This window comes from Nothoprocta perdicaria, unplaced genomic scaffold (genome assembly GCF_003342845.1).
Source record: "Nothoprocta perdicaria isolate Ctin4 unplaced genomic scaffold, notPer1 scaffold_30, whole genome shotgun sequence".
In the NCBI taxonomy this organism is placed as follows: domain Eukaryota; kingdom Metazoa; phylum Chordata; class Aves; order Tinamiformes; family Tinamidae; genus Nothoprocta; species Nothoprocta perdicaria.
Window position 1 is genome coordinate 4,486,557 of NW_020455533.1, and position 25,304 is coordinate 4,511,860.

At 41.1% G+C, this 25,304-nt stretch overlaps 1 protein-coding gene across 1 annotated transcript in view; it reads right to left on the bottom strand.

Moving 5' to 3' along the window:
* Positions 1 to 25,304, bottom strand: part of ZCCHC14 (zinc finger CCHC-type containing 14) — a 47,461-nt gene that overhangs the window by 12,458 nt on the left and 9,699 nt on the right. Inside the window, exons 2-5 of the mRNA XM_026042333.1 lie at positions 22,702 to 22,825; positions 3,789 to 3,862; positions 959 to 1,030; positions 628 to 737 (exon numbers count right to left, since the gene is read on the bottom strand). Coding sequence (XP_025898118.1) covers positions 628 to 737; positions 959 to 1,030; positions 3,789 to 3,862; positions 22,702 to 22,825 — 380 coding nt within the window. The remainder of the gene's footprint in view (positions 1 to 627; positions 738 to 958; positions 1,031 to 3,788; positions 3,863 to 22,701; positions 22,826 to 25,304) is intronic.

Consider the following 25,304-nt stretch of genomic DNA (forward strand, 5'->3'; position numbering starts at 1 on the left):
GTGCAATTATTCCAGTATGTAAAAGGAAGGGGATGATGCAACTTTGCATGGCTGATGATTCTCAAAATGATGGTTTAGTTCTGCTAATGCCCAGGTAACTTGTGATAATGGGAGCAGATACCACCTAAAGCTTCAGAAATTTATGAACTGTTAAGACCTACCAAGAGTTTAATGGTTGCAAAGATATACACAAAGCATTTTAAATCCCTGCAACCCATCCCTCAATACAAAGACGACCATTCAGGAACCTACTTTTCCCTGATTTTTTTCCTTTTTTTTTTTTTTTTTGTGCGTGTGTTTAAACAGTTTTAGCCATGTTTGGAGCCTAATGCAAACCCATTGCTCTCTGCTTATCTCTAACAAAATGCTGAAGAAAAATTAACTCTCCAGACAGTTTAATGAAATATATCATGGCCACATTTATTTCTGAATAAAAAATCTCTGTAAAATTCCTACGTACTAAAATTAGCCAAACATCACGGAATGACATCTGCAGAATTGGACTCTGAGCTCTTGAAAGTAATTTAGAAAACATCTGTAACATTTTCATTTCCTGCTTCTTTCTCCCACTTTGTGAGCAAAGCCAAGTGGCAAGCTAAAAAACAAGCACACAACAGAACATCATACCTAAGGTCAGGCTCCAGGTCTATGTGGTTCCGTTCCAGGTAAAATGAATCTGGACCAGCTAGGCAAGGAATGAATTTCTCCAAGTTTTCCTCTGGATACAGCTGAGACAGCTAGAGGTGGAGAGTATTATAAATGGAAAAATCAGTGAAAACATTTTATTTTTAACCACTCTTAAAAGGTTCAAGGCATAGCGATTTACAGGTGAAATATTTTATGTAATTTAATCTATTTGCATTAAATCAACACATTTGGAAAAATCTCATTCGAACCCAATTACATCCCGGCACCAAATTTCCTTGCATTTTCCAAGCATACTTCATAACTCCTTTACCTTTGAAATAAATTCAGTCACTTCAATGGAAGATTTGGTTACCAGCGTCACTGAGGAATCAGACCACAGGACCTTAAAAACCAAAACACATTCAGTTTAGTAAATGGTAGTTAGGGATTTACAGTGGGTTTTTTAACAGCTCAGGCTCAAAAATAGGTATCAGATGTTTATTCCACCACTCTGTGAGAGTGTGTAACGTGCAGCATCAATATGGAAAAACTGCTCTGGGCACAAGTCGCTATTGCTCAGGCCTCCCCTCATGCTGGCTGCTCTTTTATTTAGTAGCTCTTCTGAATTCCTACAAAAGCTCTTCATGGTTTACACAGGCGCTGCAGACACCCTGCGTTACCAACCACACTATGAACTGATGGAAAACTTTGTTCTTCCTATTGTTACAGAAAACAGCTGGTTTGTGGACTCCGATGTGTAGCGTGGACAACTCGGCGCTGCACAGCAGTGCCTATTTTTAATTAATTGACTCCATCTGCAACGCAAAAATTGAAAGTGGCAGCAAAGCATCGCACTGTCAAAAAAGCAAAACCTTCTGGATGTTGCTGCTCTAGCTGTGCTCTTCAGACCCCATCTTGAACATGGCCTAGGAAAAGGGAACAGCTCAGCATCTCTTCCCATTCGCTTTCTGCATGGAGTCATTCCATTCTTCAACACAGAGGCACTTACTGGTTGCTAAATGATGGGTTTTACTGAGCCGAAAGTCGGGCTTCTCTTGGCATCAAGAACATCCAGAGAGCCTGGCTAGTGCTGCTGGTAAACGGTTAAGTTCCTCCAGACTTATCTGGTCAAAGCATTTGGGGGGTTCATGCCTCTCCACCAGTTGTATATGGGAAGGAGCTGGGTTTCTGTGCTGAAGAACCAGGAAGCTTTCCTCTCACATGACACTAGTTTCAATGACAACTGCAAACATACACAAAGATTTTCCAGCCACCACAACGCTGCCAAAAAGACTGGCGAGAGGAGAGTATTTCAAAATACATTACATAATGGAGGAATTTCCTCTCTGCAGAGCTGTTGCACAAAAAATAAGGAAAAAAGAAAAGAAAGAAAAAAAAGCTTGGCGATTTCTGGGTTTACAAAGCCCGTATGCTTTTTAAGTTCATGATGAATTGGCATAGATTTTTTTTTTTTTTTAGGATTCACAGAAGTTCCAGAAAATAGAGGAGCCATTTCTTTTCCTTTCTAGTTCTCCCCTTGGATAACTTGTTCAAGTTTTCAATACTTACAAAAGCAGTAACGTGAACTGTAAGTGCAGGCAACAGYGACGCCAAGTAATGCTGAAAGCACCAAAGTGCTCTAGCTCTTGGCCTGCCATTCCAGGCAACAAAGCTACTAAACAAAACACTGAACAGTTGGGTTTCTAGACCAGCAAACAGCAATTTAGTAGCTCAGCTGAACTATGCAACGTCCATTCAGACATTTACAAGCTGACCAATGAAATGCTGCAGCTCCTCAACGTTAACAGTAATTTTTAATGTTTATACAAGAGTTTATAGTGGAAAAGACAGTCCAGGAGATCCTAACATTTCAATGGAGTTCTCCCAGTTATGTGCCTGACAATGATTGCAAAAACCCTCAAAAAAGCTTTTTAATATTGCTGTTTGGAATACTTAGAATTCRGACAGTTCAGAACATTATCAGTGAATCGAGTCGTGCAGAGGTTAACGCTGTCAGGGTCTCGAGCAGACAGAAAACTGCTGCTCTATCTAACGCGGTAGCTTCAGATATTTGAAACTCTGCCTTCCATTTCCCAATCCTGCTTCTCTCCCTGTTTGGCTCGGGTGCCTCATTAAGTAAAGCGGAGACATTTTCTGGGCTTTGCAGTCTGCATTTTGGAATACGTTGCTCAAGCCAGGCGGGAGAAAAGCATCGTGTCACTCTTCCTTGCACAACCCCGAGTCTGGGTTTTTCTGTCACTAACACAACTTCTCACAGAGYGAGATGGTAAGTTCACAGACACTGGGAGCAATCATTTGATTTCACCCTTTAATAAACAGAACCACCAAAAGCCAAGTGAAAAGCGAGGCAGGGACACACTTCTGGTAGCTTGTGGCCAACCTCTCATTCCAAAAACTGTTCTCGTTTCCACTTCAAGTGTGGCTGGCTTTGCTCTTCGGTGAATGGTTCCTGTTATGCCTCTTGCTGTTGCARCCTCCTCAATAGAAAGTAGCTTTTTCTTCTGAAAACTCTTCTGTATGATACTTAAGTCATGCTCCCGTAAAGTCTCTCACTACATGGCATTTTCCTAGTATTAGCCTTGAACAGTTTACATAGCTCTTTTCTAAACTCTTCAAAGTCATATTTGAGAGCAGGAGCATCTGAACAATTCATCACATTCTCACAAACCCCTCAAAGTTGAATACAAAGAAAAATGACCATTCCAGCTCTTCCTCCACAGGCACAGGGCTTCCGTTTGTTACAATTCTACCCAAAGAGTCTTAAGTTCTCTTGTTTGTCCAGAATAAGATTTAAATTCTTTTTAGGTTGAGTTTTCCAGGACAGATTCCCATTCCGTGTGTGTGACATGAATTACTTCGCTCTCCTAAGTACATACTCGGTCACACTGGCTGCAGCAGAGTGAATTTTGTAGCTCTGCATCCCACCTACCAAATCATCTGAGTTATCCGTGAATTTCAAACAATAGCAATTTTAAGACTACTCCAAAATAACACAGAAAAGGACTAACATCCATCCCCAAGGAGCTCCACTAGATCCATTTTTGTGATCTACCACGGAGGTCTGAGCATTTCTTTAATTCCTTTTCAAGTGTTACCCTCCCTTCCCYGAGGGTGCAAAAAGGCCCGTCGCCAAAACTCACCTCAAAGGAATATTCAACATTTCTCTCATTCTTCTTGTGCGCCAGTCCCTTTAGCTCCACTTTTTCAACACTCACTATGAGAAAGCAAAGAAAGAAGGAGGATGAGAAGGGTATTCTTAAGCACACATAAAAGCCATTATTCTTTGGTAGTGTCAGACGTGCTTTGAGAGTATTTGGGGGGCTCTTCCTCGCCAGTTCTCTTCTTTCAAAGGGTGCTCCCGGTTTAGTTTTGGCCATCAACCAGCCAAGGCACTCAACACAAGACTTCTGGCCTTTCCTCATGGCCTTATCATTGCACTCATCAGCACGGGAAGAGAAAGCTACACAAATATGCATGGATTAATCCTAATGTTAAAAGCAAGTAGGCAGATAGCACCCTTCATTTTGCAGATAAAAAGGACCCRGCAACACCTTGTTTCAGACATCTGGTTTCACCATCTCGCTAGTCCCCATAGGGAGACTTCAGCCAAAGCTTTTTCTCTATCTGAAACAACTATGACTTGTTTCAAAAGTCTTCACCATACACATTTTAAGAGTCTTGCGTCCTGGTGATTTTTACAACGTTACAACCTACATCTTGGCCTTTCCACAGACCTTCTCTTCCGGCGGCCTGATTTCTCTGCAGCCAAATTTCTTCAAAGTACCAAGTTTAAAATAGATCTGTAGATATTTGTACCCTCTGGTGTTTAAAATGCAAAATTAGCATCTCCTTTAAGATTACCTCAGCTGTTCACTATGTRATCCCCAAGTACAATAATGCAAATTCCTAAGCCTATGCACAATGCCAAATCCTTCCTTACTTTCTCCTATAACTTACTCCGTTTGCAGAGACTTGAAGTTTTCAGTGAATTGCTTGCACACTTTTGCTATGATTTTACAGTACCAGTTTGCTGTTATGCTGTATGTTGAACATCACTGGAATAAATCTTCTGCATGCCTGATACCAATGAGTTATCTGGGAAGCAGTATAAGGATTTAAACATGCTTTGAAGTGGTTCAAAGCTGTTCTTGCTGTCTGAAGAAAAAAACCTACCTCTGTTTAACTTATCTATGAGAATCCAGGGCACCTTTTGTCATGCACACAACAACTAAAAGGTATGAAACTGGAATGATTCATACTTCAGATGTATCGCAGGGGGGAAGAACTGGGTAAAGTGGGTATTGAGAGAGGGTTTYACCACCGTTCTGCTGGTGGAACAGCTGACTGACGAGCAGATGAGTTGCAGAGCGACCAGTGTCAACTGCTGCGACATATGTCTCTGCAGGGGGACAAAGAAAGCCATATAGATGTGCACRTGTTACTTAGGGGGATATTTATAGYAAATCTARAGTTACTTTACTGAAAGTTTTCGCATCACTTAAATTTTCTACAGCGCTCCAATGCTATCTCTGAGAGCTATTCATGATTGCCCTTGTAAAACAGAACTACTTGTCAGCATAAAGTGAAACTTTTTGTTTTACTACATGGGTTAATAAGAAACTTTATGTCGTCCCATGGAGCTCGTTGTGTTGATGAGAACATGACCTTTCAAGCTGAACTTGGGGTCTGAGCTTGCTCAGTGAATACAATCTGCTGCAGCAAATTTATCCCCTGCAAAATGATTGCAATTAGCAGAGTGGATCATTACGTAGCTATTTCTGCGCTGGCTGCAGTGATTCTGCACTGAATCTGTAAAATCCAGCCTGTTCTASAGCAAGAAATACAATTCCCTATACAGCACATCCATACTTTTCAATGGACAGTTGTCTGGATAATTTCAGAGCAATACAAAGTACCCCAGAAATTCTGCCCTTACTGGTGAAAAGCATGACAAATATCATTAGTCTRACAAAGTCTAGAGTTCTTGTTAAATTCATTGAGTTGTATAAATCTGTTATTTGAGCTCCTAGCATGCTACTTTGCAGTGCTATTTAACCCAAGGTTGWCTTTATTAAATAACTTTCCGAAATYTGCCAYGAAGCTTAACTTTATTCAGAGCAATTGAATCCATAAAACTCAGGAAGAAAAAAAAATGCCATCTCCCAAGCAGGAGTGAGCAGATCTTAAGGAGAAAAAGAAAACAACCTTTGCTGTATTTACTCCCAAAACCAGAGGAAATGGCTCAGAGGGCTGACTGTGACCAGCATCACTGTGACCGACTCCCTGACCAGAAAACCCATCATCCAGAATTAAGGCCACATGATACTGCTGTGCTTTCAGGATGCTGAACTCTGCAGAAATCAAGTTTCCCAATTTTTTTTTAGGAAAATTTAGGAGATTTTTTTAAGGAAAATTTTTAGGAAAAAMAGGTAGATGCTGGGTTTAAGGGCAGGTAAGGGAAATGGGGAGCTGGATATCACAAATGCAACGTGGAAGGGACCACAGAATGAGAGAACGGAGGTTTCTAAAGCTTCTGCACTGTAGGAGAGGCTCCCACTGAGGCTGTGGCAGCCCCTAACTGGGGTATGGATAAAACACGTACCCTGAAACCGCTTTGTGGCATCATGTGGAAAGGGGCAGAGCGCTGGGACAGCTCCACACAACCAGAAACATCCCTTTCCTCCTGCCCAAGAACCCGATTTTGAAATGGTTGAATCTCTGCAGTTTGCTGAACTTTAGTCTGAAAGGGCAACAGACAGTGTGAAACAACTTCCCCTAGCAGAGATTTTCCATCACTGAATTTCCTAAGTGATGGGGTTTTTTTTTTTTCTCCTTTTAAACTTTATTTGCTGCTTTCCTTGGCACATAGTTATGAGTTGCGCACGGAATGGTGGCTGGCACAGAGACTTGCGTTTGAACAACTGCAGTCCTGCTAAATAAATTACCCCAGCTCTACCCTTGATTGTTAACTACAGGGATCCTCTCACAGAGATGTCCAGACAGCACAACAGCTCCCACAGCTTGAAGATGAAAAACAGCATCTTGTCCCAGCTCATGAGGGCTTCAATGGTGTTTTTAGCTAACTTCCAGTATAGAAGGAAGAAAAGATGCTGTTTCGCCGTCCTTTGGAGATACCCTGCAACATAAAAGCCAGCCAGCATTTCCCTTTCCCTTTTTGAGTAGCTTTTCAGAGGTTTATGAAGTTACTCAGTGCCTTACGATAGCGACTGCTATTGCAAACAGGCCCCAAGCAGCAGCTCAGAGCCACTGGGAACACAGCAGCCCTTAAGCTTCAGTCCAGGTTTTGTTTTACAACCCAAGGGAAGCTCCATGCTCTCCCTTCCCCAAATAACTCACACCTTCCCCCACATTGCTCCATAATCCCAGGACTTCTGCCCACCTGGCAACTCTCCCCTGCAAAAGAAACTCCCTGCTCCCAGCCAGTCGGCTCTCTTCCCATATGCCAGGATAATGTGTCTCCTCATTAGTATTTCCTGCTTCTCATTTACATTTGCTTTAGCTACTCGAACATGCCCAGCTCAGGCAGAATTGCAGAAAAAGAGAAAGACTTTGAGGGTCACAGAATATGCGACCCTGCCAGTTCTTTCTTACACACGTTCCCAGTATCTAGGCACAAGGTTTTAAATCAGCATGAAAAGAGAAAAAAAACCAAAGCTACCAGACTGTAAATGAAGCTCATCACTCTGCACCTTGATGGCTGTTGCTTACCCATTCATTTGTCTTTTCTCCTTTTCAAATATAAGTAGACCTGATGGCTTTTGCCTGCTGATTTAAAATTTCAAGGTAAAACAGATCCAACAAATAAAGATATTTGAGTCACTTCCGTATCTTTCTATCCCAACCTGAGAATTACCCATTTGGCTGAAGGTTASTGCATTAAACGCACAAGGAGTTGAGTTTTGTGAAGGCAGAAATGAAGGCACAACTCCTGCCCTCTCGCCCCAGCAAAGCACAAAACCCTCTGGCTCTCCGCATGTCATTCTTTGCCCGGCCTCTCCCTCTGAAAGGGAGGGATCTCCCACTAATTCCCTATTTACGCACAAGAGGAAAGGACATCTGAGGCCACACTAGGTTGGTCTCAAGTCATTAGACYCAAGATGTCAACATCCACTTATGGAAGTGAAGGATTGATGCAARCTGAGCGTAAGATTCAGGTGGAGTTTCCAAAACCTGCACAGAGATGACTGGGATGCCCAAAATGCTCTTAGTGGGTCAAGGAACGGAATGAAGCATCTCAATCATCACCAACTTYTCTCCTCCAGCCCTTCTTGCATTGATATGAGAAGAGATGGAAACTGGAAAGCCAAGAGCTGAGCAACTGGGCAAGAACAAACCGTGAAGATCCTAGGAAGCATTTGCCACACAGAGCCTGAAGGAACAGTTTCCATAACATTTACATATGTTAATAGATAGTTATTTTCTTTTATTAAATCACTGCATATAGCTTCTGCTTGTATGGCACAGATAAACGCTCTAAAGAATTCAGAGAACAAAACTGGAAAGCCAAGGGACTTGGACTTAATGTAGCTCTTGAGACACCGTACATGATAAGAGGAAAAAATGCCACAATATTTTAAAGAAAGAAAAATCCTAAGTGAGCTCCTGTGAGGAAAAGGGGAAAAAGTTTATCCCTTCTTTTTGTATTTTCAAAGCACAGATACTACAAAGCACAAGAAATTACAAGGAATTTTCTGTGAAAAGATCAGTTAGTCCTCTGATTACAAAAAGAAAAGCTTAGAAAGTGCTTACAAGTAGCAGCTTAAGAATGTTTTTGTGTASTTTTAAAAGAGCCTCTTAGTTTTGCACTTGTTTTTAAAGCTTTTTATTTAAGATATAAGAATGAAAAAAGCTAGTAGAGATTCATTCCACCTCTTACCAGCCAATATACTGATCCATTTCTACCACAAACACACACTGAAGTTTTTTACTAAACTAAATGTATTTTATTTCACTAGCCTTCTGCTTCTCAAAATTTAAATTATTCATGTGAGGAGCACCTGCAGAATCAACTCCAGGGTTTTCAAAGCACACAGAAATGGCTGCCCATTTTGGTCTGCTTTGTAGAATGAACACCAAGACAAAATTAATGAGAACCAAGAGCTCAACCTTGGTATCGCTCAGCATCTTTGAGTAGACCCATCTGGATATTAATGATATGGCCCAGGACCTCAAATTGGGCGTGTTTTAAGTAGAAAGCACCACATTATTAACTTGAATAATGATTGCCATTAAAGTGAAGAAAAGGCTGCTACTCTTGATGTCTCTCCAAGACCTCTCCATAAGATTTCACTTGGGAAGCGCCCCCACGACCTGGACCTCCAAAACCAGGCTGAACTTTCAAACTTCGCCCTGGGAGGTTCTGAATGACTGAATACTCAGACGGGAGACACCATTAAACTTGAACTTTGCTCTAGTCAGCAGGCAGCAAAAGCTCACCTTGGATTGCCTCACGACACATTAACTCACACCCAAACCGTTCCCTTCCAAGAAAGAGATGGCCGAGCTACACGGAAACACTACTACACTATTTGGACTGTGGCCCATCGGTAAGGTGTTCTATGGTGAGTAACCTTGATACTTGCAGAAACTGCTTCTGGGCAGGGAAAAGACCATGAAGAGATGAATAGGGAGGTSATATATTGTTTTCCTTAAGGAAAGTAGCATTATAGCAATTTAAAATAGACAAGTGTCTGTTAAATTTAACTTATGTGATGAACATGACAACTACAAGGATGCCCATTTATAACTATACCAGRGGGGAAAAGCTGCTTCCAGAGAGCATCTAGAGCTTGAGGAAAAACCCTGAAGACCCATGAAGAAAAGAGAGATAAGGAAATAAATGTTTCTTTCTGGAGAATCATTCTATTTTTGCTACTCCTGGAGAAGGTCTAATATAGAAAAGGATGAAATAATTTGCTCTACAGCAAACTCCATTGACAAGGAAAAAATATCTCTTCATTAGCAATGAGATAAATTACACCTTTTCAGCAAACTTCAGAATTAGTTGGGTAACCTGTTTTCACATAATGTATTGGTTGGAGGTTTCTCAATAGGGATTGAAAAAACATTTGAGATGTTAAACTCAAAAAAAAAGGACCCCAAAGCCTTTACACACAAGCTCGCTTCTTGCGTAACTTATGCTTCAACTTAAATGTTCATGTATCATGCCCTCTCCCAAAGAATGCAGGAGAATTAGAGGAGAGCACAGTGAGATCTTTCGCTTTTCCCCATGCCAGAAGAAATATCTTCAATTTATTCTRTACCTCTGACCTACCCACAGAACCAAGGGCTGCATTCCAGGGTGAGATTAGCACATTTACAGTATCATACAAGCTTAGCAGAGACCACAGCAAGACCAGAATTGCTGAAACAGTCACRGAAGCCACACGTTGACTTGCAAACTCTGTATTTGAGAGCTTCCTTGGATGTCAYGACCACCTGAAAGCACTAGTGGAAGAACTGCTCGTGAAAAGTGTCCCTTTTTCTTTGTAAGAAATAAGGATTCTTCCGATTTAGAAACTATTCAGAATCAAAAGTGATCAAAATCACCACTTAGAATGTTAGTTTTCAGGGAAAAATAATCCTGCTTTAAAATAGAAATGCAAGACTAGGAACTGCAATATTCCACAGGAAATCATTACATCGTTTTCTTTTTGAGATCTAGACTACCGGCCTATTTTTGGCAGCAGATCAGARGCAATAATAGGTTGGGATTGTATCACTCACCCCCATTCAAACTAGCAGTTTTCTTGTTCCTGCTGTTTCCTCCGTTTGGCTCAGTTCAATTGCAGCCTGACCCTATGTTTCTCCAAAAAAAAAAAAAGCAGATACTAAAAAAAAAAAGCCATATATCTTAGCATTAACATTCTTAATTGGGCTCACACCCTGCTTTGGTTAATACTGAATGACACTGTCAGCACTTGAGGCGGCCACCGAAGCCAATCGAGCTGAATGAGGGTTTCACAACTTCATGGCATTCGAGAGCTTTACAAAGAACCCAGAAAGCTGCGGGCCCTGCAGGCTGCGGAGGACTTGCAGCTGGGCAGGAAAATGCAAAAAACAGAAAAATCAGCCAGCTGCTTTCGAGATCAGGAGGCACAAACGTGGAGCCCAAGGCTCTTCTTACCAGATACTTCAGGCCAAGGACTTCCATGTTACTAATGGCAAACAGTCTCTTCCAGCCCCTGAAGAGACAAGTGTCTATAAGCAGCTTTTCCTCTTTTATTATGTCAGAAAAAATAGCTTTTACAGAGTAAATTATACACGCTGCTGCATTGGATCTTTGTGTGCAATAGCTCTGCTAAATCTGAGAAGCAACACGTCACCCTGGACAGGTGCTGTTCCTTGAAACACGCACTTACCAGGGATTTGCTCTTCAAATATATATAATAATGCTCCGGGTAGGAGCACTGTGATGCAGAGCCAAGAACAGCTGCAAGAGTTTGACATTAATTAGTAAAGGTCAATTCAGCAACAGGTAAAATGTGCCTTTGCCTCTAATAAAATTACTTGTTAGGAAATATAAGGAATACCTCCTATTTCCCCCTACAGACAGAATATATGCAACCGGGAATTACATATTTAATACCATTAAACGCCTTCTGGCATTTTCAAGCACGAGTTCAGGTACCTTTTTGAAGCACCAGGGTTGAAGATCTCCCACAATGAATTCAGAGGCATTGCTGGAGATGAAGCATTTAGTCAAATTTTGTTGCTGCGGGAGGACTGGGGCAGACRGCTATTTGTTTTTAAAGGGCTTTACACTTTAATTTGTAAAACATATTTCCTGCCTGATTCCCCAAACTGACTAATTATACCATGTAGCTACATCTATTTAGCTATTTGCACGTAACTTAAGAGAAGCATCTGTAAGTTATGGACACTAGTGTGGATTTAATTTGCTTAAAAATCTGGCCTAGTGACTCATCTTCCTTTTCCGACTTAAAAAGAAATAACAGGAGACTTCTCAAAATGAGCTGAATGTTCCTTTGAGACACACTCCTGCAAAAATAACTGCACAAATGCTCTACTGSAAGGCAGCTTCAGTAACTACATACATTTTTGTGTAATTAAAATAAGCAGGCTGTCCCTATCTAATTATGCCGTCCATGCTAGTAAAAATATCTTGGCAATGGAGAGATGTTCAACTTTGTGCACAAGTATTTTTACTTACTCAATAAATACGCAGTTGTATATTTAGTCTGGTCTTATCTGACGGAGTGATTATTTACTGTTTGTAACAAATTGCTTTTAAAACAGAAAACTGGCTTCGTTTCTCTCTTTTTAAGGTCAGCTCACCCTATGGAAGTCTCATGCTTGCTCATCCTTCCTGAGAAACGTTTGCTGCCAACCACAAGCCCAGGACAAGTTAGATGACCAGTTCTGCTCCGTTACGTTATGTACACAAGGCAGTTTTCAATGGAAGATGCCCAGTGTAGCCTGTTTCCCTGTTCTCAGCCTGTGTGCTAAAGCTCTAGCAAGCTCAGGCTTTGCCAAATGTTAAAGGACACAAGTTTAATGCAGCTGAAGCCTTGGATGTGCATGRCTCTCGATGCAGCAAATGCATGTTTGGCACATAGAAAAATAACATAAACCTCTCCAGTAGCCGCTGCAAAGGGGCAGACAGGAAAACTCCACTCATTCAGGCAGGCAGCACCAGTGGGGACCTTTGAGCTGAGATTCGCTTTGAAGTTTTGAGCAATGTCCTAAAATCGGATGGTTTTGACAGYCTCACACCCAAGCGCTGCAGAGCCAGGGCAATAAAACAGCTGAGCTCCAAGCAACTCACCCTGGGCAGCAACTACCTTTGAGAGACTGGATGGTAGAGTCRCCCCATCACACAGGGTGTTTCATTCCTTTAAGTCTTCTGGGTCCTGCTTAGACGATTACACCCGCTGTTACTCTATTAAAAATACTGTCCTATTGTAAAAAAATTTCACAACTAACCTGACAAGGCTTTTCCCAGCAAAGCTTTACACTAAAAACTCACCAAATGAGGGCCTGAATATCATGTTAAAGCTATAAAATTACATGTATATTATATATATGACTATTTTGCAGCAGAGCTGCTACAGGTTTTGTGGGCTGCAGCACACAAGCCGTATCAGGCGACGATCCCGCAGCAGCCCTGGCCTGAAGGGACAAACTGGGGACAAACTGTGTTCCCGGGCACCGGGATCGGGTGGCTGCTGGCTCTGCCTCTGCTGAGGGATTTCTTCAGCCCTCGAAGGAGGCAGGAGCTTCTCCTGCTCAAAGGGAAATGCAGCAGGGATGCACATATATTTCAACACAAATATCTGCAGCTAGTCTGATGGGGAAAGTTACTCGTGGCAGTGCAGTCCAATGGTGGTATAAATAAACTGCAGGTTTTTTACATTTTTTGTAAATGGGATTGGCATCTTTGAAGTAACAAGCAGGTAATAGCAGCAAAGACCAAGTAAATTGATAGCAGCTTCAAAACAGCTCAAAGAGGAGTATGGAAATGTAACAATGAAAAACTAAGCATCCTATGGTCCCTTTAATGCTTCTACAACCTAGATTAGATCATACATATTAGAATAGACTGTACAGAATCTAGAAGAGYGCTGAGAGTGCATGCATGTGTACAACTTGAACACAGTCTTGCCAAGGCCCCAAGGGCCACAAATCCATTTAGGTGCTTAGTTCAGAAGGGAAGAAATCTCCCTCTGCACAGCTGCTTCTGGGACATTCTTGCATATTCTGGGGACTGAGGCCTTAGGTTTTAATATTTGGTTTTACTTTTGTAGTTTTGTGTGRATCATTGTTCCTTCCTTGCAGACAAGATTTGGCCAGTGACTCAAAGAGATTGAATAAAGTCRTAACTCAGCATTGAAGCTGATTTCTGAGACATGGAACCGTCATTAGAGGATCACTGTTCTTACACATCTACGAAGCAAGAACAAGGGAAGGCAAAGCAGATCCTAACATTGGGCAAGCCAGAGGAAATTCCCTGCAACCACAGCAGAAAACTGCTCCCCACGGCTTCGCAGCAACACACTTACCACGAGATGCTTAAATATGCAGGATAAGGTCAACTAAATGCACTTTAAAGCTCTATTCCCGACCATCTTTTGCAAGATGTCAAGAGCACTGGYAAATCCCTGAGCTGTTTTATATCACCAACAGGAAGGGCCATACTTTCAGCTCTCCAAATCCCTAATATCTCATCCTGTTCCTCCCACACAAAACTCCCTTATTATATACATCCACAGGATGGTTTACAAGAAATTAAAGTCTGAATTGAGCAAGACGGTCCAGCTCAGTCTCGGCCTGAATTGCACATATTGAGTAATTGATCCACAGAAGCAGAGAGCACAAGAGACCATCTCCTACACTGCTTTATGCMGTTTCCTCTCAGCTGTGTGCATCAATGAGGTAATTTTAGCAGGGCTAGCCCTTYGAGTTACTGTTAAAAATAGCACATGCACCACGCACGGATGAAATGCATCCACTCCCGGCAGAGGGAATGCTGGAAAGCTGTTGCTCTTCTCCAACAGGTACAAGAACAAGTCAGCAAGAAGAGCGATCTAACTTCAAGCTTACAACTACTATTTGCACTTGAAAAATAAAATAATCTTTTTGCATAATTATCACCTGGGATTTTCCAGTGTGAAAGTGCTAAAGGATATGGAGCAGAGCCACAATTCCTCCCTTGCAGGGAGGTACCTGGCAGTGCAAAATGCCCTGCTAGACAGCAGACTGGGACAACCCCTGAAAGCTCTTCCAATTTGCAATAGTTGCAATTCCAAAAGGAGATTTTATTCTCAAATTATTGTTCAGCATCAACCCATGAACAACTCTAGTTGCTTTCATTACACATATAGCTATCAAACCTAAACCTAGTTCTCAAAATATCTGTTTATTCACTGGTATTTCATCAGTGTTCCTTAAGTCTGCATGGAACAAGATTCTAGCTTTATTTAAATAACAGAGTAGTCTATTTTAGGTAATACAGTTTCTTTAAATAATTTGGCACAACTGAATTAGCACACAGTTTTGCTGCTTCATTTTCATTTTATTCTTGCTTCCTCCTGACTCTATCAGTAATTAAGTATTAGCATCCGCATAACTAGATATGAGCAAGTATGGGCATATTTAACTGCTAATAAATGAATCTTTAAATGCTTCAGCAAAACAAAGGTGAGCAACTTGCTTTTGTCTACAAAATGTGCTGAGAGCCTTTCTGACCACCTGTTAAGGAAATCCCAAGCATCCGGACCCAAAGCCCAATGGTTTTTTTTCCCAGGGAGCTACACAAACACTAAGGCAGCCCTGACGTGCAACAAGAATTAGTCTAATTTCACGGATATAGGAACAAGCCTCTACAGAAAACCGCGAGCAAAACCAGAGCTGGAACATATGAATTGCTAGTTCTTGCACAGCGATCCGCAGAGGTCCCGAGGCATCAACGCGGCGTTTGAAGCTGCAGCCTGAAAAACACCCACTGTTTTCTGACCTCCGAATCCCAAGGCTGGCATCAGCTGGCGGGCAGAGTACAAGAGAAGTCTGTTTAAAAAACACAACCAATTTCCTCCCCTCTAACTGCACATGTCCTTCCGTTAAATTTATGAGCTACCATTCGCAAAGGGTCTCTCGCTGCTCCGAGTATTATTACATTGGCTGCTTCTTTGCAGTCCATCTGTTCCTTATGTCAAATACCAAACGTGAGAAATCACTACCACTTCCATGGAAATAAAGTGTTGTCATTTACAAAATAAGGTCAATTTAGGATTAGAAAGTAGGGAAAGCAGAGCAGAGAAATATTTGCAGTAATAGCAGGGGAAGCAAAGAAAATTGCTGGCAAAGTAAACAGCTTTTTTTTTTGTGAAATGTTCCAATCTTTCCTTTCCACCCACCTCCTCGTTTTCAAACCAGACCAATATGTCATGTCAACGCTCTGTACTAAAGATAATGTATTTCCTTCTGCAACTTACTCCCCTACTTGAAAACAGCATTTACTGTTTCCAATTCTCAATACCACCAGCTTCTGTAATGTCATCTCAAGCCCTGCAATATCTGCTCTTCTGTCTGCAGGAGTCTCAGAGCACGTGAAAAGCAGCCGCCTCCGCCTGCAGAGAAAAGCCTCAGTGATCATGACATTAAAAGATAAGAAATCTTATCAAAGTTCTCATTAATTCTCACATCTAGACCCATAATTTGGTAGACGTGAAGAATTTGCTGGCTTATATAAAGAAATATCCATAAAAATTCCAGCTACCTGTTGATAAAATGGTTGTATTTTTTCAAAGTCTGTTATCCTCCATAAGGCAGCTTTGAGAAAAAAAAGATCCAAACTTAAATGCACATCTGGAAAATGGGGAGATTTAACAATGAATTAACAAAAAAAGAGCACCTACCCCTACAGACTAACCAGCTAAAACTCTGAGCTCTCTGCATGCAGCAAGCGAGCTGCTATTTAGACAGTAAAGCACTAGTGACAGTTAAGTGAAAAATGGTCTCAGAGACTATAGTTTTCAAGGTGACAGGTGAGTCACTACCATTTTTCTCCTTTAAAGTGAGGATTTTTGGTTCAATTTAGTTCAGGAAAATGTAAACCTAGATAAAACCAGGATAAGCCATTTATTTCCAACTCTCTATTTCAAAATCTGTTCTCATTTTTGACACGCTAACAGAACGGGAAGGCTCAAACAGCCACAACCAGATGTTAAAAGGTGCCGAGTTGTAAGAAATGCTGCCCACTTCCAACACCCTGTGCTCGGTCCTCAMGCAGCATCTGCTGTTTTGCCATCCCATTGCTGCCACCAGTGCCATGACGCATTTTCCACCTTGCAGTAAGTTCYAACATTTAAAAATCTCCTCCATTCCCAACCTTTACAAAGATATTCCATGTAGTTATAAGCTGAGTGCTAGTTCTAAGATTCACAGATGGGTAAAAGTTTTCTGATTCTTTTCCGATTCTTGAGTTATTTCAAAATCCCTTCATTAAGCCATTACCTAAAAATCTGATAAAAGCTGCTTTTGCCTGTTTGCTGCAAATTCCATTAAAAGCTGAAGTCTCTTAAGTAGTTTCCATTACTAGCAGGTGGTCATGCAATTGCTTCCCTATCAGTGGCTGGAAGGATCACTGATTTAATCAGCGTAACTAATCAATGCTCCATAGCAGCCACTTCCAGGCTTTCAYGGACAAAAGCTGCCTACATTCATAAGCAATACTCTGAAGAGCCACAGAAGAGTGCAAATAGTATTAAATACTAGCCTGAAGTAATGAAGAGTACATGTTTTTTCTAAGCGTGCTGCTGTGTCCATGCTCTTTACAGCGGCTCCTTAGGTTGCTCTTGTTCCTCCTCCCTTACATCCTGCTACTGAAATCCTAGATTTCTTGTGACAAAGCTGGTTATGGGGAAAGAGGTTCCYAAGGCTGACAAATACTGACTCAAGAGTACAAAAGTTAACTCATTAACCCGCAGCACCACCTAACAATGTGAATTTACCAGAGTCCAGGTGCATTCCAGGAGTTTATAATTCCAGTTCCAGGCCTAAAAAAGCCAACAGGGGAACTACTTTACTTGGCCTCTGCCTTTGATGACATAAAATGGACATATATATTCTTGCCTGCATGAGAGCAGATACTTCTGCACAATCTGCAAAGCTTCAGATTAAAAAGGCAATATTCTTTTAATAAATAAATAAAAATCACATGATTTCCCTTATCCCCAAGTTCAACCTCCAACCTTAGCTGAACTCCAACACCAGCTATGGGCAACCAGGCCACAAGATTTATGCACATGTTTCTCAATATTCAGTAATCTCCAAGTAAAGGGGGAATGAGGCAACATCAAAACATTTAGTACACTGATCCTCACATTGGACTGCTAGAAATAACTCTACATACTTCATACTCATTAAAATACTACACTGGAAACAGCAAGAAAGTCTGGAATTCAGTGACTTCYGTGCAACCCAGGCCTCATCTGTAGTGCTGAAGTTTACTTCAGAGATAAAACGCACAAAAACATAAACAGCTGAAAAAACTAAATACAACTTTAAAGGGTGCTATTTTTCTAAAAGATTACAGGACAGGGCTTAAAGAAACATTTAGGCCAACAGTAGTCAACCAATGTTGTTGAGATAGCTTATGTAGTTAAATATACATATATGTTTTTTGGGGGGGAAAAAAGAGATGATCCAAGGAAGCAAGACAAAAACAGCAAGGAGAAGACCATATAAATACATTTTGCCCAAAGGAAATAAGGTAGAAAATAGGAGCAACTGAGATTTCTGCATAGCTCCCATCACACATTCTGCTGTTTTAATAGAACAATGTAGATTACAAAGATCATTACATACAACAATCTGCTTAACCTACCTGGAATTCAAATTCTACCCGAGGTCTACAGCATTAATGGAAGCTATATACTTTACATCCTCGTATTAAACCAATACTAAATACATCACTGAGATATATTTTCTCTAAAATTTGTGCGTTTTTCCCCATCACACCGACCACCTGCAGTTCTTATTATCCTGTAAGCCTCTTTATTCCAGTCAAATTCTGCAAAACCTCAACTCAGGGGTGAACAAATAGTGYAAGTCTGAATTAAACAAGAAGTTTTACTGTGCTCTAGAGCACTATATAGAGTGCAAACTGCAGAATAAAGCACACTACATCCAGAGTGCACATGGGGAAGTTTTACTCCTCCCTGCCTACAGAAAGCAGTTTGTGGTTATCATTAGACACACGTGCTGCAAGGGTTGTGATTCAGCTTCACTCCAACAGATCAGATTTCACCAGTTGCTTCATTTGAAAGCAGCMTGGCTTGGAGATGATTGAGGTTTTGTGTGGTAGCAGCAAAGGAAAGACAATTTAAATGCACAGGAAGCAAGGATAAGGAAGACCTTTCGCTTCCAGGGAAAATTATACTCGTCTCATACAGAAAATCATCTTCAAGACTGAAATCATCTTCATCTTCCTTTACAGAGGAAAGCAGCAATGGAAATACCTGCAAAGCCTCATACCAGTAATGGGCCCCTCAAATACCACGCAGAACTTCCAGGGCAGAAAATTTAGAACAGGGCTGTGACAAATCATGATTTTACTCTGTAATATAGAAAAGAGGTCCTTAGACTGCAGTCTTCTGTAATATTCTGCAACCTAAAGTGCTTTTATTATAAAGATTCTTTTGTTCTGTACTTCAACATCTGGTACAGTGTTCTTTATTCCACTGTGCTTTTGGAAAATATGCTGTGGTTGCTGACCATGTTTAATACATTGCTAAAAAATGTCATATGCACAGAATAATAGCATTACTTGCCTGCAGTGTGATCCACCTAACGGCTGAATCATTCCCTTTGGAACACTACAACAAGAGTAATTAATAACATCTCCAGTGTTTGCATCCCTTCAAACTTTCTTTTTACAAAGCAAGTTGAATTTTTCATTGAGATTTGATTAACCTGGCCATATTCTTTTGGGAATTGCCACACAWGGTCGGAATACCTCCACACCTACACGCTTGCTGCAAATTAAGTTTTGTGAATGGATGCACTAAAGTCGGATGCCTCATTCTGGATTTTGGCACCTATTGACTGAATTCCCCCTAGCTATCAGCCTAGGATTGCCTGTAGAGGTTGCCAGCAAATATAATTTAGCCATTTTTCACCTGCAACCTCCTTCCATCATCTGTGTCGCGTGCTCTGGGGAAAGGCTCTGCAGGTAGCTCCCCAGAGACTGCAGAGTATCAAACCTCTATCTCGAGCTTGCAAACGGAGCRGGGATCGCCTGGCACAGCTGGCATGTCCAGGCCCTGCACGCAGCTCCCTTGTGCACAGAACAGCAGGGTAACCTCAGAACACCGGGTTAATCTTAATGCTAAAAGCACAGTTAAAACCTAGTTGCATTCTAGAAACAGTAAAAAAAATGCAACAACGCACCATTATGGGAATTTGAATTATATGCAACATARAAATCTGTCCTTATTAGCCTCAGTTTTTTTCTTGAGCAGTAAGACCTGCCAAARTACTAAAAACCTGTAAATACTGTATATAAATCTTCCAGTAGCTTGTGAGGGTAACGTGACAACCAGTCCTGAGAGAAGGGAAAGCCTAATTCCCAAAGTTATCTCCAGTTAAAATAACGTCCACAGCAGTGAGAATGTATTTGGATGATCCTAAATTACTGAACATACAAATTACACTTTAGAGTGAAAAGCACAAATTACACTACTGCAAATTACGCCCGAATTTCAGAGAAGAGCCACATCCTTGCACATCAATATGAGCATGTCCAGGTATGTGTGGTTTATGTCTACAGACCCAAGACCTTTCTCTGAGCTGTGAAACAAAATTTTACTTTAAACGTTTAATTCAGAAGGAAATAGACTATACAGAAATGTCCATCTTACCTTGCCTGACCATTGGTTCACGCAGAAAAAGAACAGCTTTAGCTAAGACTGGTTTCTTGGCATACAGAAACTGGTTAATTTGGCTAAATAACCATCTGAGTATCAGTAATCACAAGATGGGAAGTGCAACCACCGTGTCCCAGCAGGTCCCTGTTCCCAATAACTTGGGCACCAATCTAGTGCCCCAACATCCAGCAACATTCCTGCCCTTAGCTGAGCCTTAGATGGAAGGAAGGACTCATAACCTCCAACTCATGTTCCTTTCAGCTTGTTTCACAATGCAAGCAGGTAGTACTATTCTATGCAGATAGCACAGTCTAATTATCCATAACATATACATTTGCCAAGTCTCCAGATGAAGCATGGATGAATGTTTCCAGCTAATCACTTAATTATGCAAACATAAGTGCTTACAAAGACTTCCACCACAGTTAAATATTCAGCAGCACGCTCCACTATTCCTGTTTATTTCTCCATCTAGAAGCATGAAGTRTTTTATGCTAAAAGCTGGATTCGGAGGGTGGATTAGTGAGACAGACATCAATCGCTTTTGCGTCCAAGTTTACTATAAGCCTGCTGACTCACACATATACAATCTATGTTATGTCACAAATTTCTATAAACCAGGATTAAAACCATTCAGTGAATTAATATGAACTTGGCCTGCAATCCAACTGAATATGATGCATATTATGCCTTTAATGTGTCTCATTTCTATATTTCAAATGCAACTGTTAAYTTTCAGCTGGCCCAGCTCTAGTCCTCCTGTCAAGACAAGGATGAGCTTGAGCAGCTCGCTCACTKCTGAGCCCGAAAGAGAAATTCTGCCCATCTGAGATATGAAACAGAACTCACTAAAAAATACTATCAACAAATTACACCAGGCAAGCAACCCATGTGATTTTGAATTTCGTGTGCTCTAAGATAAGTTAAATTGCTCTATTCTTAGCAGAATCTGCTAAATTAACAGCTGTGCCCGTTTGCTCAGAGAATGTGAGGTCTGTAGAAGTGCAATCGTGGCCCCAGGCTGGCAAGTGATCTTCAGCTGCACTCTACAACCTCGAGAGGAAAACTCCCTGCCATCCACATCAACACAGAGCAAGGAGAATTCAGAAGCAATTTTTACTGCTGGTCAACCAGAAAGCAGGATATCGGTCAGTAAAAACTGCTGTGTTTTTCCATGGCTCCTACCAGCTATCACTAAGGCAATCTACAAATTAAAAAGCTACATTTTCTGAAAACTAAGCAGGTATTCTATAAGGGGAAAAACAAGATCAGAGAAAAACATAATTAATTTTTACAGTGTACCATGACTAATCTTGGCATCTATTCAGGTACTGGAACAGCAATCACTGAGTACGAATGAAAACAGTGTTGAACCCTGTCCTATTTTTATCAGATGAAAGCCACAAACCTAACCATGCTGCTGCTTAATGTTGCATTTTCTCCTATCCTGATAGCTTTCACAGCTGGAGAAACAGCTACTTACAGCACTATTCTGCTGTAAAAAATTATTGCTACTTACAGCTATTTGGATTACAGTTGTGTATGTCATGGAAAAGGAGGTCCAGGGGAGGGAAGCTACAAACATTTCCTTGGGTTGTTCAAGTACTTCCTGGGTGCATCAGTTCCTCTGCTTCCTTTCACAAGTGCAGTTGTGCTTTGAAAATCTTGATCATAACCCAAGTGGTGCTAGTATTAAACTRTATTTGTTTACAAATGGAAACAGTTGTACAAGGTTATGCTGCAAAGCAGTGGTGGAGAAACAGAACTCCAAAGAGCTATTCCACACAACTTCTCATTTACACAGTTCACAGAATTTAAAAAATATATATCTGAAGGCAAAACACAAGTGCAACTGATGTGATGGTATACTTTACCTGAGACAATCTGATCATCCAGCACCATTTTTATTAACCCCATGAAGAGGTCACAAAAGCTGTTCTATACAAACAGCTGCTCCCAGTTCAAAAATTCYCTCACATAATGTTTCCTTTTCCTTCAAAAAAAATCATATTTTTCWGGAACATATACTTACCAATTCAGTCATTAAACTCATTTTTCAGCCAGTTCATGATTTAACATATCACTGAAAAAAGTGCAAAGACCTGCTTTGGATTAATGGTTGGTTTTGGAGGTGTTAGAAAGCTTGTGCACATGTGCTAAGGTGCAAGCTGTCTCCTATCCTTAACTCCTTCTCTTCCCTCAGTTTCCCAGTTGCCATTCTTGGAAACCAAGAGAAAGTTGGAAGGGAGTGGAAACCTTGCTGCTTTACCTGCCTTCTCTCACCAGGAAAGCAGCACTCACACAGGATGCTCTGTGTAAGACAAACTGCTACTACAAAGACGACAGCTTGAATGCCCCAAAGAAAAAAGATAAATTCTTTGAGAACATTTGACCCAAGCTAAGTTAGTAAACTCAATTTTCCTGCTTATTTTCTGACAGAAGAATACTCATTCTTGTCTCTTGCTGAACWTTTTTCACTGATATATTAACAAATACTGCCCGCAAACACTCTTCCAGAGTGTCTTTGCTCAATCCAACAGTAAAGCAGTGAAATTCCCGGCTCCGATCCTGATTAAAAGTACCATTAATTGCCATGAAGAGGCGCTAGCTCTTTCCCCAAGGGAAGAATAAAGACRGGACACACCTTTGGAGTGCTTCCCTGAAGGCCTCTTGGGCAATGACTCCTCAATGGAATGTGTTGACGTGTGTAGTACATTTTCCAAACTGTTACTGACGCTGTTTATGGGGGTCTCAGACCTTGGAGTGACCTGCAAAGAAGAACACAAAAAGCACTATAATACACCAAAATAATGCTAGAATGTTGCACCCTCCTCCAGAGCAGAAAGCACCACACAAATCAGTTGAGACATATATGCTTCTTTAAAAACCAACTGGTGTTGCTATTGATACCGCAGAAGCAACAGCTCAGGGAAACTGTTGTACGTTCGGGTGTCGCTGCTGACTAGATTAGTGAAGATAATCTATAAAGCCACTTAAAGCATAATTATTTTTTAAATAATAGTCACTCGGGAGTCAACCATAGACATGTTGCAAGACAATTAACCTCTCCACACTGTAGTTAACTTTTCAACAACAAAACAAGACAAAAAATCTCTGGAAAAATAACATTTTTATGTTATGCCATCTACTTATACAGATGCAAACTGAAGGCACTGAAAAGTACTTCCACACAGATAGCACGGAATGAATTYTAATATAGCGAAAAAGCTATCTTGTTGTTTTTGCCATTTGCAAGCCTGCTATCAAGATCAGATTTCAACAAAAAATTACACACTGAAAACTGCCCAAACAGTAGGCTGCACCAYCAAAACAGATTTCATGGCCTAATATGTACCTTCTAAACTGCACTTAGCATAACAAAATACTTTCACCATTACTTAAAGCTACAGAAAGGAACATAAATCACAAGAAGAGGCAGCAGAGGACATTGCCTGCCTTAGCTGCTGTCCACGAGGCCATTCACAATTATGCGGCGACACAAAAACATCCATTGCTTGTAGTATAACATTCCACGCCTGCCTCCTAAGCAAGGCAATTACTCTCTTGTTTTCTAGGTAATGAGGAGCAGAAGTGGATGAACAGCCACATTAGCAGTACAAACACAAGGGTTTAAGTATCTGAAAGAGGAAAATGCCTTTTAAAGAGGTAGTTAAGACCAACAAAAGTGCTCACGCTAACTAATGCATTGCTTGAATTTCAATTGCGGCATTTGGAATTAACTGAAATCTCAGGATGTAGAGCTGTAACTAATAATTTAACAAGGACTTCAGCCTTTCGCAAGTCTCCCGAGGAAAATATGAGCTTGACACAACAAAAGCAGCTCTCCTTTGCTCATGGTAACTAATGTGGGAGACTAGAGTTTCCCACCGGCTCATTCAGACCCGTTGCTTGAGACAGGGCCTGGAGGTAGAAGGACCACTTAACACAATACTTGGCTCACCCACCCATCAGCCTTACCTATTGATATCAAGCAACACAATGCCSGTTAAAAATAGCAACTTCCTATACAATTACCTATTGTAAGCTTCATTTTACAACTGACTTACATTCATACACATGTAGCTAAAGGCAGYGGCACAAGTGCTAGGATTACAAATACCTGCTAACCTCTTCAGCACCGCTGGCCTATTTCTGGAATAAAGTAGTTTATTTGTATAGATCTTCCCTAGCAGAGTAGTTTGCCAACAATAAGAACAATTTCTTATCAAGCTTTTGTATAAAAGTCCACCAATTAAACTTTAAGCTTGCAGGGGAGGGTGGAGGTAGGGATTAGATCTTCCTGCCAAAGTCAGGCTCCACCAAATAGCTTCCTTACTGCACCTGGGCTTTCCTGCAGCTCAACAAACTCCTGCTCCGGCGCATTGCTGCCGAGGGGAAGCTCCAGGGGACTCTGCAATGACACCACCATCCTGCTGGCGAGGGAAGGCCTCCAAACTAAGTAACAGAGAATGAAAATTAGATGGAGGCAAGACTGTGCAACTTAAACAGGCCGGTTCTGAGTATCTGGAGCAATCTGCAAGCATAAAACACTTGCAGTAATGCTTGAAACTGAGCCTTGAAGGCTAGAGCCCCACAGCTGCAGAAATTCCCTAAGTGGCAGGCAATATATTGTAACAGAAACTGCTTATCTTTATATTCCCTTCTCTCCTCCCACCCCGCTGCCCTTCCAGTAAACATTGCGTGCAACTTCCAACTTGCATTGTGTTTATCCATAGCCTCCAATTGTTTCCACAAAGATTTGATTTTGATGGATTTGGTAGAGATTAATTTAGCCCATATGTCGTGAAGGGCTGAACTCATACTCTATCTGATTCCGCCTCACATCAAAGCRGAGCAGCTTCAGTTTGGCTTTGAAATATCACAACATGCTGATTAGTTCCAAACGGAGACCGTCTTTAGAGAGCTCCACGGTGTTAGAACCAATCTGTTTGCCTGGAATTTTTGTTCCAGATTTTAAATAACTTTTTCCAGTGACTTAAACATACCAAGAGTGAAAAGGCTTGGATTTGTTTAAGAAATAAATGAAATATATTTGCAAAACATCTTTCATCATAAAATTATTTCCAAATACATAACAGGCACTTTTTAAATCTGAGGCTAAGTGAGGCACCCAGGAACAATATCACCAACTATGAACTGCAGAAATTCCTGTCCTAGGAAGGTTAGGAGAAACATGGACAAAAGCTTGAGATGCTCAGGAAGGACTTCACTGAACAGGCTGTGGAT